Here is a 16225-nt window from a genome sequence, read left to right as displayed (position 1 = left end):
CACAGGTTCCCCACCCCTGGCAGTATTCATAGGGGCCTATTGGTAGAGAGTCATGATTTAAACTGTTTCAGAGGCTAGACACAACACAAGCCAGAATTAGGAGAAATAAATAACAGTGAAAGATGTACAAAATTCAACTCTATTCATAGAAGCTGAATTCATTCCCCTTCTTTTTCTCCAGAGAATGGTGTCATGGCATATATGAGGTGAAAGTTATCCTGGAACAGAATGTTCACATCTAGCATTTCACCAAAATGCCCATTTAAAAAACAAACAAACAAAAAAACAAACCAGGCACTGCATCTAAGTTGTTTTATTTTGCTTATCTAAATAGAGACTAGTACTTCTATAAATCTGAGATTTCATTGAAGTAGGTACTACCTTTAGTAGTGGGGATTTCAAGCTATTTGTGCTTTCTGCCCCTGAAAGACTCTTATTCTCCTAAGGATTCAACTTTTTTGGTCATTGGACAAGCATCTCATATTTTGAATAGCAAGAATTAAGGTAATATTTTTAGATGCTCTAAAAATTGTTTGAGTCAGCACCCTCTGCCCCCTTTTCTACTACTCTGCCAAGGAGACCATACTGAGACTGGGGCTATTGTCTGTCTCTCTGTCTGACTGTCTGTCTGTCTGCCTGTCTTTCTGTCTGTCTGTCTGTCTATCTATCTATCTATCTATCTATCTATCTATCTATCTATCTATCTATCATCTATCTATCTATCTATCTATCTATCTATCTATCTATCTATCTATCTATCTATCTATCTATCATCTATATCTCTACATTCATTTACTTTTTCACTCATTTATTTATCCATCTATTCATTCATTCATTCATTCATTTGTTTTGCTTTCTTTCATAGACAGCCATGACCAAAGAACTCATTATGAAATGAATACAAAGGGGATCTGTTTCTAGGACCTTGCTCAAACCCCTTCCAACATGACAGAACCGTGTACCCTTCTGTTCAAACAGAAAGTTTCCTCTAATTTCCTTCATTAGTAGCCTTCTTCAAAACGTTCTCTATAGATCAAATATTTTTATGCTGAAAACTTCCATTTAATTTCAGAAATGTATTTCCAAGTGGGATAAAATGTATTTTCAGTTCCAACATTTAATAGAAGTCACAATGTGGAATGATTCTTGGGAGAGCATTTTCCCATGGAAACCTGTCCAGGAGATCTACTGGTCATTCAGTCCATATGGTCTTGGAGCACTCATTTAAAAGCCTTGGCACTCAAATGAACCACATTGTTAATTCTCATTTCAGGGAGAATTCTCTCTGCCTCCCCAGGACTTAAGCAACCATTCTGGTTATACCATTATTATAAATATTCAGTATAACTCGTTAGCCAGGAAAACTTATGGAGATTGTTTTTTTCATTCAGTCTTTGGAGAATGAAAGCTCCAATGACATCTATGGCAAAGGTTTACCTTTCTAATCCCATAGTCCTATTCATTTTCCTCACTGGATTTCTTTCCTGTTTGAGAAAATGAAAGTTCTCAAGCATATTTTAACTGACAAGGAAAGACATTTCTAGTGTGGATTAACCCAATGAAGTTATATCTGAAGATGTTTTTACAGACCCTTCCATCTGTATCTTACTTTTCTGCCTAGGAAGCACAATTTTCAATTTGCATTTTGAAGGAAAATATATGCAAATTGTATCTACACTTTGCTTTCCTAAGGGAAGAAAATTGGAAATTGTGGTTAGTGAGCATGTATGTAGGATACAGTTGACCAGTCCAGTAGGTTAGTGCCCCACCCCCACCCCAAAACTTTAAAAAATTTTTGCTCTTGTGATTCTAAATCTTGAGCAGTTCTGACTACTCTACTTTTGAAGCAAAATTAATATTTTGCTAGATTTGTAGATTGTTAAAAGTTGTCAGGAATCTTGGAGATTTTTTGGCTTAACCCCTTCGTTTTATTAATGAAAACAGATAGAAAGAGAGAGAGAGAGAGAGAGAGAGAGAGAGAGAGAGAGAGAGAGACAGAGAGAGAGAGAGAGAGAGAGAGAGAGAGAGAGAGAGAGAGAGAGAGAGAGAGAGAGAGAGAGAATGGTTTATGTTCACAAAGCCACCAGTGGAAGCATTTGGTTAGGTCTAGACTGCTAGAGCAGAATTCTTTCAACTATACCAATTTGAGGTCTGAAAATCCCTGAAGACAATCTTTTGGAAGGGAGCCACTAATCGATATTTGACTTCATAAAGAAGCCAAGATAATTTCTATAACTGAATAATAGATCTTGCACATTGGCATATTACTATTTTTTAAATGTATGCATTTACTACTGTGATTAATAAATCATAAATTCATTTTAAAATGTCTGATTTATAATTACTTTTATAATTGTGAATTATAATTCAACCAGCAGATGCTAATAGTATAACTACTATGAAATGGTAATATTCAAGCCCTTACATTTTACGTAAAAGGAGAGTACACATACTCCAAACATTTGGGGACCACCAAAATATCCTGTATTGTTCTCAATTGGACTACAGCAGTAGTCTCTTAATTGGCCTCACTGTTTCTATTCTCTTCCCTTTCTAAGCCATCCTCAACACAAGTACCAAATTTTAGTCCTAAAAGATAAATTTGTACAGAGAATTATTGATTTATGAACAACTTTGAGCAATTAAATCATTTTCACTATTATAAATACCGAAATTAACTACAAAGGACGATGCTATCACATCCAGAGAAAGAACTGCTAAATATAAGTATGTATAGTATGGTTTTACACACATATACACATACACATATTTGTGTATTTGTCTAATGGTAGCCATCTCTAAGGAGGATGGGGGAAAGAAAGTCACATAACCTTTTTATATATTAAAAAAAGCAAGCTGTACATAATAGATTTGTATTCTCATGTGCAGTCCTCTTTGTTATAGGAATGCTTGTTTTCTTTATTAAAATCACAATAAAAAATAAAATTAAAAATTTTAAATAAATGAAATATGGTTTTGACCACCTAATCACAACATCTTATCGATTTTCTGCCCCACTATTCCTGCGTGACCCAGTGCCCACCCCATTTCCAGTTTCTGCCCTTGGGCATGTTGAGTGATGACAATTTAATAGTCAGCCTGGGTTCCCCCAATATGCCATCTTATGGTCTATTATGTGACTACCTGTAATGGAAATGCAAATTTAGAAGATCTTTCCTGCCCCTAGGCTAAAGTGCACCTGAAGCCTTGGGTGGGAGGCTTGTTTTTCAGTAGATACTTTTTGATTGGCCAGTGGGTCAATAAGGTTGTTACATTCTCTGAGCCAGGAGAAGGCTATATAAGCCCTGATGTGTAGCTTTGTTTTGGGACTCACTTTGAGAAGTGTTCTGTGATTTGATCTGAATTCTGGGAAGCCGTTGTTGAGAGTCCCCCGGCTTTGAAAAACCCAGAATGTGGAAACCCAGATGTTGACTGGGTATGGATGTAATGGTTGGACAGTTTGGAAATCTGTCTACTTGATGTTTCTGTCTTGATAATTATGCCTGTATACTTTGAGGTTCAGGGTGCTGACCTTTTCTCCTGAACAAGGTAAACGATATATGTCTGACTGATTAAAGTAAGCTTGTTAACCCATTTTGAGTTGCTTTCCTTTAACAAAGCAGATCCAAGAACCTGTGGTAGCAGCAAACCCTGAGGACGTGCTTGGGGTGCTTGCTGCTACACTACCTCTTCTCCTCTACATATCTATTTAGTAACAGGATGCAAATCAATGCTAACATTGGTTCTATATAGGTTCTATCATCCAGTTGCCCTACAGCTTCACATACCATCCCTGTGATTATGTTCTTTGCTGACTAATGTTCCCCTGCTTGTGCTGTCTTCTCTTAGAACATAAACGTCTTGAAGAGAAGACAGATTGGTTTTTTGAAAACTGGCACTTAGCAGTGTAGGTCCTTAATACTTTCCTCCTTTTTTCCTACCTTCCTTCATTCCTTTTTTCCTCCTCTCCTTCCTTTACTCCTTCCTTCCTTTCTTCTTTCAGAATTCTCAAGGTGGTAATTAAAGGTCTCCACAACATGGCTCCCATCTCTACTTCTAGTCTTATTGTATATGATTCCCTTTCATACACTTTCTGTTCTAATAAAATGAGCATGCAAACTAACCCATTTATACAGCATTCTCTCAACTCTATCCATTCTTATTTTCAGTTCTTTAAATCTCTACCTTCCTTTAAAGCCCAGTTCAGATACTGCCACCTACTTGAGACCTTTCTCCCCCATTCAGGTATTAGTGTTCTCTCCATCTTGAAATTCCTGTTATTATTTTGTGTTTACTTATCTGAGTATATGTGATATCTCCTGATAGAATGCAACCTCCTTGAGAGCAGAAACCTTTATTTTTTTCTTGATATTCCCAGTGCCTAAAAATGGAAGGCATTTAATAAACATTTATTGAATTGGATTTTACCTCTCTCCTCACACTGAAATGTGAAAGTTCCGAGGTTCTCAGTATTGAGGAGACCATTTTGGAAAGGCCAAAATAAGGAAAATGAAACAAAATAAAACAAAATGAATTTTGCAGCCTTACTAAGGAAATCAATTAAGGAAAGGGAGGGGAATAAGAATCTATATAGCTCCTGTGATGAGCCAGGCACTATGTCTAGGACTTTACAAATAATTCGATCCTTATAATATCCCTGTGGGGTAGGTGCTATTATGATTCCAATTGCAGCTGAAGAAACTGAGGCAGACAGAAGTCAAATGACTTGCCTAGGGTCACACAGCAAGTGTCTGAGGCTAGATTTGAGTCCAGGTTTTCCTGACTCGAGGTCCAGAAGTCTATCCATTGTGCCACCAGCTGTGTCACCATATTTCACATCAAAAAGAACAATTCTTTCAAAACATAACTTTTTTCTTTTATTTTACTGGAAAATATTTGGAGCTACCATTTCTTTTGGCCTTTAGGAGAGCAGTTGAGGTTAAGTGACTAGCCCAAAGTCACACGGCTAGTAAGTGTCAAGCGTCTGAGGCCGGATTTGAACTCAGTCCTCCTGACTCCAGGGCTGGTGCTCTATTCACTGTGCCACCTAGCCTCCCCTGGAGCTACCATTTCTTTATCAAAAAATCTTCCCTAATCTTCATTTCTCTTGATTCCCATGAAAATCTTGTCAGTTGGGGCTTACCCATTGAGAAATTAACAAGCATTTGTAAAGACATTTGAAGTAATAGGCACTGTGCCAAACTCTGGAGATGGAACAAAAATGACTCACCAAGATTAATATAACTAGTGAATGTCAAATTTGGGATGCAAAAACTTGAACCCATCTATGCATGTTTCCTACTGAGCCATGCTGCTATTCTTCAGATAAGCTTTCAATGGTTTAATTATTTTTTCCCCCAATGAACACTTGCCTTCCACTACTAATAATCTCTTCTCTTGCTGGGATCTTTGTTAATTCATAAATTGATTTCTCATAATAATTAATTTTGATCTTCTCACATTCATTCCCTGTTTTAATTCTTATAACTAACCTAGGTCTTAACTGAACATTTAAGAAATAAAAATTAGTGGTTCAACAATTCACATTATACTTTCCAGTACCTCTTATCTTGTTTACTAGAGTATAAGTTCCTTGAGGGTAAGGATGGCGTATTTTCTTATCTTTGTTAACCCAATGGTGCCTACTAGAGTGTCTTCACACAGTAGACTTTTAATGAATGTTTGCAGAATTGAACAGGTAGTGTGATTCTTTTGTAACTACCAGGTGCTACAATAAAAATGAAAGTTACACTCGTTTTCTTAGGGAAGAAAATGGCTAGGAATTCCTTTTTTAAAATTCTGGTTTTTGAGCATTTATAAGCTGTAAGGAAATAATGATAAATGCATCATAATATATGTCTCCCCCAAGTAAAGATTCCTTAACAATCATCTAGGGGTTGGGGTTGCCAATCCCATATCATTAAGGAACTTCACAGTTAATATTCATCTATGTGGGTAAAACCTATAGAGCTGATACAAAGTTCACTCATGAAAACAGGAATAAAAGAAAATACACAAATCTGGATTGATCATACTTTTATATAAAGAGAAAAGGTATAAAGAAAATAGCATATGTCATATCATGAAAACCCTTTGCAAAGCAACAATGCATCTGCCCTGACCATCTCAGAAGGAAATTGACTTCTCAGCTGCTAACCATGGTGCTGCTATCAATTTTATAATTGCCTTGGCCCTGTTTCCAGGTCCTATGGACAATGGCCTCTGGGAAAAATGAGGGAATCCCTCTCTTTTCTCTCCCCGCCTTCTCTCTCTCTATCTCTTCCTCTCCTATCTGTCTCTTTCTGTGTATCTCTCTGTATTTCTATGTGTCTCTTTACTTTTCTTTCTGTCTTTGTCTCTGTGTGTGTGTCTGTTTCTGTCTCTCTCTGTTTCTCTCTGTATCTCTCTCTCTCTCTTTCTCTGTCTCTCTCTTTCTGTCTCTGTCTGTCTGTCTGCCTCTCTCTTGCTCTCTCCAAACTTTCTCTCTACATCAGCAGTCCTCAACCTCTCTACATCTTAGCCAGGAATATGAGTCAGGAAAAGTAAAAAAAAAAACTCAAAACACTACCAACTCTGGAACATTCAATGAAGGTTTAAAATCTTCCCCATGGGATTTTAACACAATGGGAATAAGACAAAAAAGCTGGTACACCTAAATGACCTTTATATTAAATGCAATCTTTATTGCCTGACTCCATGCAGAATGCTAAGGAGCCAGCTAATGGATATAAAGAGGATTTATATTATATTATTTTATGACTATAATTACTTTTTTCATGGTTATGTAACAAAGAGAATCAGCCAAAATGGACTAGGTTGCTTTGGGAGGTAATGGGTTCCTCCTAACTAGAGGTCTTTAAGCAAAGGCTAGATGGGTCTAGCTATAGAGGGCATATATGTTCTAGTATAGTTTAGATAAGAGAGCATCTCATCTGAGATCCTGTGATTTGAAAACATTAATACGTGGCTATCCTGTCAAATTGTCAAGTATATTCCATCAGACTAGGGATTGGAGAACTTTTTCAGTTAAAAAAATTCTCATTCCTAGGTTTCAGTGTGAGCCAGATCATCATGTCTGACTTTCATTTCCATGTAAAAGTTTTCCACTGTCTCAGATCACAGGTGTGAGGGTTGGAATTACTGCTGACTTAATCTGCAAGCCAGTTTCCAGTATTTTTTGCAGGCTCTGGTGGATGTCTTAGCTGAGCTCTTACCACCCTGCCTCTCCCATACTCTGCAAGGAAGCCTTGCCTCTGGCTTTCTCTGGCTCCCCTTTCCAGCCAATAAATCCTTACTTTTTCTACCACCTTTGTCTCTTCCTTGGTCCTTGAAGGGCTAAAGTGGAAAAATGTTATGAGGAAAGATGGGAATGGGAACCATTCCTCCATATGCCTATAGCTTGAATTTTGAAGCTGAGACATGGAAAGCAGCCTCGACTCTTCATAAACAAAAAGCATTTAGTTTTATCAATTAAGAGAACACATTTACAATTGTGGAAATAAGTTCCATCTTTTAATCAAGATAAGGAATTGAAGGGAGTGTTTTAGAGGGATGAACTCAAAAGTGAAAATGAAAAATATGCCTTAGATTTAAAAATTTATTTTGGTGAATACTATGGATGGAAAGTCTTTCCTCTGGGGACCACAGAAGAGAAATATATGTACTTTCAGAACAAAAAAGCTAAAAAAAGTCCTAGAGGACTGTCACTCCACTTTTCACTGATATATACTTTTGCACTACTAATAAACACCCACAAATTTTGTGTCCAAAACTTTCTTATACCCCAGGTTTCTGGTGTCACAAAGAATTATCTTGCAACAATGAAGCAATAATTCCAAGGATCCCCAAAATATTCAAGGGAACAATTTTTACTTCAGGTCCTTAATTCATTAGAGGCATCTAAGAGACATACAGGATAAAATAGAAGGCTGACCTCAGTCACTTACTATCTGTGTAGCTCTTGAATTTTGCCTCAGTTTACCTCCCATGATTATCATGAGGATCTAATAATGAGCTAATATTTATTAAGTTCTTATCAAAGTGCCCAATGCATAGTACACACTTAATAAATATTTATGCTTTTTCCCATCTTAATTGTCTTGCAGTGAATGGACACAGAGTTAAAAATACAAAGCAGCATGAACTCTCTCCTTGTTTTATAAATTAGTCCCTAGTATAATATGGTAGAGAGGAAAACACATTGAGTTATATGTCAGAAGACCCAGGCTCATTCCCAAGTGTGCAGTTTACTACTTGGATGACTTTAGGCAAGTTATGTTATTTCCCTGGGGCCCCAGATCCCTAGTCTGGAAAATGAAAGGGTTGGATTGTACTAATCTCTATGGCATCTTTAGAGACTAGGATACTGAAAGGAACTGGCTCTCCTAGAGTAGTTCCATCAGTCACTTGACAAATAGACAAGAAAAGCTGTCTGGGTTTGTGATCTTAGGAGCATATATTTTGAGTTGGAAGTCATTGTTTTTACAGCTATAGAAACTGAGACACAGGGAGGTTGTGGACTTTTCCTGAGGTCACTCAGGTAGTGTCAGAGGTGGGATTTGAACGTAGGTTTGCTGACTTCTTTGCTAGGGCTCTTTCCACTGTTTCATCCACATTTTATCTGCTGAGGGAAGGTGAACTCTCCAAGGTCATACAGGTTTTCCATATCAGGGTCTTAATTTGAACTGTGATCCTCTCTCCCCTAATCCAGGGCTGTTTCTGTTAATCTTCACTGCCAAGGATTGATGCCATAATAAGGATAAGAACCCTCATGTCTGAGATCTCTCCAACATAAATCTAGAGCAGAAAGGAAGCTTGGGGCCTTTTTAGTCTAGTCACCCTTATTTCAGAAATGAAGAAAGTAACGGCCTGAGAAGGGAAGTGATTTGTTTAATATTACACAAGTGGCAAACTAAATACGATTTTATCTCCATTTGGCATTGATGGAAACTATTCAGATTGTCCTTAAAAGTCACATTGTAAGCCCAGAGTTCATGTGACTTCTCTAATTCCCTACAGAAGCATCCAGATTTACCAGCTTTCATGGAAAGAAATTTCAGGCACAGTTAGAAGCCCTTAGTAAAGAATAGAATCCCCACCGAATAAGATTTTATTTTTAAAGAAAATTATCTACCTTAGGAAGACATAATTGTTCATGGATTTTAAAAGTATTTATAAAACTGCATTTCATTGGTTTGATTAGTAGTAATTACTCATGCTTCTTAAAAATCACTTTTTATAAGAGCTTTCCTCACTGCATACTTGGAAGATAAGTAAAGGGGGTATTATTACCCCATTTTACAGATGAGGTAACAGAAGCCTGAGAATTGATTTACTCAAGGTCACACACTTATAGACTGTTAGAGCTGGATTTTGAATTCAGATTTCTTGACTTTCAACCCAGTCCTCTTTCTGTTTGTCCATAACATATCTATGCTTTATGTACTAGGATAAAAAAAATACACTAGACAATCAACATGCCTCTGCCAATGTTTAGGCAAAAGATAAGCATGATTTATCTTTTTAAAAGTGTCATAGATGAGGTTGTACCCCAGAGCACAGACTTCAAAGTACCTGAGACCACTTTTTCTGGCTAGGTAGTCAGCTTAGATGCTACCACTGTCAATTACAGAAGTCACTTACCCTATAAGTTTAGAATTTTAATTTTTAGAAGAGTCTAACTTTATTATGCATCCCTGATCCACCCCCAAAGCTTTGCATTTTCCTATGTAAGGACCTCATTTTAAAAATACCCACAGGGTATAAAGAAACCTAAAAATGATCAGCTATGTCACATTGATGAGGGTGGCTAATAATATATGCCACCAAGAACACCTCAGATATTGACTGATCATTCCTAAGAGAGTAACATTTATCCCTCTATTCTCCTTCACCGAACAGCTCATTGCAAAGAAGCAAATGCTTCAAGGAATTTCACTTCTCTTTTCTTTCAGCATTTGTTGCATTTTTTTGCATTTGTTTTGTCTTGGTCCAGTCCTGTGATTTTATTGCACTAGGGAATGTTGGTGTGGAAATTCCCATTTCCACTGCAGACTAGTACTTCCTGTTTCAGTTGTTTCAGTCATATCTCTTTGTGACCCCATTTGGAATTTTTTTCACAAAGATCCTGGAGTATTTTGTCATTTCCTTCTTCATCTCATTTTACAGATGAGGAAACTAAAGCAAACAGGATTAAGCCACTTGCCCAGGGTCACAAAGCTAGTAAGTGTCTGAGGCCAGATTTGAACTCAGGAAGATGAGTCTTCTTAACTCCAGGTTCAGAACCCTATCCACTATGCCACTTAGCTGCCCAGTACTTGTTAGGCAACTTATTGTCTCAACGATTGGGCCACTAAGAAGCTTGTAACTTGTGGAAGATCCCATGTTTAGTATATGTCGGGAGGACTGGACTTGAACTTTGGAAGTCTTGACCCATAGACTGGTTCTCCACTCACTATATGATGAATTCTCCACCGTTGTGTGTGTTATGAATCCCTTTGACAGACTTATGTAGCCTATGGACCCCTACTCAGAATATTTAAAATATCTAAATAAAATAAGTAGGACAAAAGGAAACCAATTATGTTGAAATAGTTATCAATTTTTTTTAAAGCATTAGACCCCAGTTTAAGAATTAATTAATGCCACTATACTATGGGGTCATCACAAGATCCTTAGCTATTTTTATACCATGAGAATGTTTATATCTGAATTAGAGAGGCAGTATGTATACTGAAAATTGACCCCTCCTTCAAAGGCATGCCATGCCATCTGCTAATTCTCTTACTGTCTCTGAATCACTCCCTACAAGAGTCTTCTACCTGTTTTTCCCACCTTCTAGATAACATGTTATTGAAGGGTGATAGGTTTGGAGCCAGAGAACCTGAGTTTATAGGTGACATCCTGCTGGAAATTGGGTGACAAAGTCAGGGTCCAAAAGTCTTTGACAGGCTCTAGCACTGAGCTGGGTCTTACCAGCTACAATTCAGTAGGTATAAATGTAAACACTTGCACATTTTTTAAAAATCAGTTTCATATGTATCTGTGTACATGGGTTTAATGCTTACTTAATCTTATAGGATGATGAAGACATGCAGAGTTAAGAAAAATGATCTGGGACTTGTGTAGACTCAATATGAATAAAGAGTGTGATATGGTAGCCAAAAAGAGCTAATGGGTTTCTGGGCTGCATTAAGAGGGAAACAGCTTCTAGAAGAGGCCAATAATCTACTCTGCCCTCACTGTATTGCATCTGAGATATTGCATTTAGTCCTGGGAATCAGAGTTCAAGGAGGCCATTGAAAAGCTGAATAGTGTCCAGAGGATAGCAATTATGACATAGAAGGGCCTTGAGGCCATGTCATATGAGAATTAGTTAAAGGAAATGGGAATGTTTAATCTGGAGAAGAGAATCTTCAGGGGGAAACATGACAGCTCTATTCAAGTATAAGAAGGGCTTTCAGGTGGAGAAGGTAGTAGACTTGTACTGTCTACCTCTAAAGGACAGAAGATAAAAGAGATGGAACTCGCAAATTTAAGACTGATGTAAAGAAAAACTTCCTAAAATTTCAATCTTTGCAAAAGTGGGATGTGCTGCCTTGTGAAATGGATGCCTTCCTACCTCTACCCCCCTGCTCCCAAGTTTTTCAAGCAAAGACTGAATGAATGTCTGTCAGGTACAAAATAATGGGGCATCCTGTTCCGTATGAGTTAGACGAGATGGACTCTGACATTCCTTCCAACTCTCAAATTCTGAGATTCTGAGTTTGAATCTGAGCTCTTCTTAATCCTCACTTTCACATTTCTTGAAACCTCTCTTTCCCTTGACACACTGGCCAGCACATAGCAGATGCCATCTAAGTGCTTGCTCCCTTCTCTCTCAAGGCTCAGTTTCAGGGCATCTCCTGAAAGAAATGCAAGAAAGAAGAAAGCTTTCTGATTTCCCCCTTTGTTTGTGCTGTGCTCTCCCCTTTCATAACTACTTTGTACCTTATTTGAATTTATCTGTTAACGTAAGATCTCAAACATGAAAGGACTTCAGGGACTAAGTGCAAAACCCTCATTTTATGGAAGAAATACCTGAAGACTAGGGAGGCTAAATAATTTGCCCAAGGTTGCATAGGTAGTATCAGAGGTAGGATTTGAACACAGGTCCTTAGACTGCTGAATCAGGCCTCTTTCCCCTTTATCTGGTATGTTATTTCCTCCTCCTCCCAGAAAAAAAATGTAAACTTCTTCACAACAGAGGTTATTTCCTCTATAAGACCCAGCATGATGTCTGTCATTTAATTTGTACTTCATAAAAAAATTACTTGAAGTCGATTGAATATGCCCCATTAAGTACAATTCAACATAAATGTGAACATTTTACGATATTTGTTGGGAGTCTAATTATTGAAATCCCAAGTTAGCATTTTTTAAAATTGTCATCATCTTTGTGTTCACTGTTGCATTGAGCTAACATATCATGGGAGTGGATACTCCCCCAGTGAGGCAGATTGCAGCTTTTCCTCTACCCAAGAGATTAAAACTTGCCGTTGTTCCATTGTTTCAGTCATGTCTGACTCTTTGTGACCTAATTCGGGGTTTTCTTGGCAAAGATGCTAGAGTAGTTTGCCATTTCTTTCTCCAGATCATTTTACAGATGAGGAAACAGGCAGACTGGATAAAGTGACTTGCCCAGGGTGGCACACCTGGTAAGTATCTGAGATGGGATTTGAACTTCGGTCTTCCTGACTTCAGGCCTAGCACTCTATCCACTGTGCCACCTAGTTGCCCAGATAAAAGCTTATCAGTCTACTTAGCACCTGAATCTAGATAGGCCTCTTCAAAGTTAATGGGGTTGGTCCTTGGACAGCAGACTCCCAAGTCTCCAGGCCCAGACCCAAAAGGTGATATCATCACTCATATAACCTTAGATAATTCAGGGTCACCTCCACCTTATAATGTGGTACTTGAGGAATATTTTCATACAGTAAAGTGACTTTGGTGTTAGCTTTATTTGGTTATCAAAATCCAGAGTATTTCTGAGCTTTTCTTAGTTACTTGTGGAGGTAACTGATGTTCTTTATTTGAACTCACAGATTTTTTAGGGTGGAGGCGGAAAAATAAAGCATAAGAAACGGATGCCTTCCTTCCAAAGAAACTATGATAACTAGTCTAAATTCAAAGGGATTTTCCCAATACTCTTTGTGCACCCCAAAGAATGTAAGCATCATATGGGTGCAGAAAGTTTCACTTTTATTGAATCCACAGTGCCTGACACATAGTGGGTGTGTAATAATTATCATTGAATGAATTAATGAAATTCATTCATGTAGAGGTGGAATTATCTATTCTGAGTCCAGGACAAGAAAGACACACATCTTACAGTAACCAGACATTCCAGAGAATTGAATTCTGTAAACACAAAGCCTCAAAACATGAATGAGTGATTTCAATCATGGATGTTATCTACTCTTTGTTCAAGGCAAACAATAATCAACCGACCTAGAGATTTAAATTTCCAAACATAAAGATTGTATGAATGAATGAATGAGTTAGTTAATGGATGATTTTGCTCATGAATGGATTGTGTTCTCTATTCTTTGTTCAGGACCATAAAAACTCAAATTGCACAGTAGTCCACTATAGAAAAATTCAAAACTATCTAATACTAGTTTGGGCATGACAGAAAACACTGGATTCATCATATCCTGAAAATGAACTGTCCCTGGAAATTCCTCTAAGAACAAAGGAAATGGCATTGAAAGAGTTTCTTCATAGAGTAAGGAAGACCATTACATTTAAAGACAGGTAGCAATTTTTACTACCATTTTAAAATATATTTGAAATGATCACAGAATTTTAGAACCCTGCAAGTTAAACTGTACCATAGATATTTTTTTTGATGGGGTGTCTGGACACCATGTACATTACTTAGGTTAGCCTGATGATTTGCTAGTTGAGTGTAGTGCATATCAAGATCACAGAATTGATGAAAGAAAGGGTTTCATTATCTTTTCCCTACAAACCACCTGTCATCCTAAATTACCCATTTCCAGCAGTGGCAACACCATGCTTACAATCACCCAGTTTAGCAATCTCAGACTCTTCTTCAATTCAATCTCCATCATTTCTCTCCCCTCCCCCAATACCCTATATAGTTGTTCATTTTGATACTTCTATATTTATATTATTTCTCCTGCTTTCACAGTCAATACTTTAGTCTGAGCCCCCATCCATCACCTAGACTATGTAACATTCTCCTAATTCATCTCATGATGTTCAGTGACTTCTCTTTCCAATTTACCTTCCACACATCTGGCAAAATTTTTCCTAAAGCTTTAGTCTGACCACATCGTTTCCTTGTTCAATAATTGTGAGTGGTTGCTTATGGCCTCTAGCTTTAAAATATCAATTCCTTCCAGACTCACCCTCCCTCCAACAATCTATACTCCAATGAAGTTGACCTTTTGTTGATTCTAGATCCTGACATCCCATCTACTGCCTCCAGAAAAAGGCATGGTCATGTGCCTACAGGCTGGGAATGCTCCCTCCTCATCATCTCTGCCTTTTGGAATTCCTAACTACTTTCTATGTTCATATCAGTTGCCAGTTCTTTTTTTTAAGCAATTGGGGTTAAGTAACTTGCTCAAGGTTACACGGCCAGGTGTTTCTGGGTGGGTGCTAAGTGTCTGAGGCCGGATTCGGTCCCCAGGTCATCCCCACACTGGGGCCGGTGCTCTTACGCGCTGTGCTACCTGGACGCCCCCTCAGTTGCTGGTTCTTAAATAAGACTTTTGACATTTTAATTCTCCTCAGGTGCCAGTGCTTTTCTCTCCAAAATAACGACATATTTATTTATCTGTATACATATTTTATCTTATCCCTTGTGTTCATTTTTATGTACCAAACCTTTAGCAGAGTGCCTTTCTCATCTGTGCTACTGTAGAAATTGCTTGTTGAATTGAATAGAGATTTTTAAAAATTGCCAGAGCAGGTTACAATAGCGCCCTGATAGTTGAACAAATACACATGATAACAGGCCACTACCAGTGAGGAGGGAAGATAGGTAGGAAAACCAGTGGCATGAGTCTCTTCAAAGTTGATGAAGTTGGCCATTGGGCAGCAGACTCAATATCACTGAGCCCAGGCTCAAAAATGCTTCCATTTTAAGAAGATATGCAAGAAGTTATTGTCATTATCATAATCTTAGATAATTCAGGGTTGCCTCCACCTTATAATGTGGTACTAGAGTAAATTTCTTGAAAGAAACAAATTATTCTAAGAGGTTTTCAATACTTAGAGGTGTTTAGATGCAAGCTGTTGCTATCTCATACCGAGAGACTCTCAATTTGTTAGGATTTAGCATTACATGGTGCCTATTGGCATAACCTTTAAGAATTCTTGATTACCTCCATACCCCAAACAGATACTGAAGGAGTACTGCAGTGTAAGAATTTAATGTATTGATAGTTATAAGTTTTCTGAAAATTTCCAGGTAGATTATCCTCTACACACTTATTTTGCTAAGAGTCAGAAGAGATTAGCTTCTAGCCCATTTTATTTCATTTCCAGGGCATTACAGGAAACATTACTCAGCTTGGATGGGGCTTACAGAGTAATTATCCAGCTGAATGATGTTGACATTCCCCAACAGACCCCATAAATCTGGTGCTGATTAAAAAAAAAAAACACTCACCGTTCTTCTTGTAGAACATAATTTCTCCTTTGAATTCTGTCTTTTCTTCCAGTGATTTTTCAATCTGGAGTGTCAACTGCTCATTTGTCTCCCCGCCAAATAGAAACTTACAACTACAGCTCTTCTGCATGACCTCTGTGCGGGCAAATCCAGCCAGCTCACAGAAGCCATCGGAACAGTACACGATGGGGAAACCCTTGGCCACCTGGGCGTTGGCGAGGATGAAGTTACTATCTGTTGAACAATGCATAGAAGAAACAAGAGTTAAAAACTGGCCAAGATCAGGGTGTTTACAAGAGAAAATGTAACAAACTGGCATCCAGCATGCATATAACCAAAGTAACAAATAAAAATAGAGGTAAGGGCCAAAGCTATTTGATGCGCCCAGAATTGTATCCATATTTATAATCTGGCACTCAACAAACATTTATTAAGCATGTATTATGTACCAGAATCATGCTAAGCACTGGAAATACAAAAGAAAGGCAAATAAAAGAGCCCCACTCTCAAGCAGCACATTCTAATAGGGGAAACATAATGCCT

The 16225-nt window shown here is 37.9% G+C and overlaps 1 protein-coding gene across 1 annotated transcript in view; it reads right to left on the bottom strand.

Annotated features, from left to right (window-relative positions):
* The window catches only part of KCNH8 (potassium voltage-gated channel subfamily H member 8), a 400864-nt gene that overhangs the window by 277993 nt on the left and 106646 nt on the right, over positions 1-16225 (bottom strand). Inside the window, exon 2 of the mRNA XM_069088459.1 lies at positions 15683-15916. Within this exon, the coding sequence (XP_068944560.1) occupies positions 15683-15916 (234 nt within the window). The remainder of the gene's footprint in view (positions 1-15682; positions 15917-16225) is intronic.

Source organism: Petaurus breviceps, unplaced genomic scaffold, assembly GCF_028583685.1.
Source record: "Petaurus breviceps papuanus isolate PSGF00001 unplaced genomic scaffold, PetGlider_PUasm1.0 185, whole genome shotgun sequence".
Taxonomy (NCBI): Eukaryota; Metazoa; Chordata; class Mammalia; order Diprotodontia; family Petauridae; genus Petaurus; species Petaurus breviceps.
This window is presented reverse-complemented; position numbering and strand designations above follow the sequence as displayed.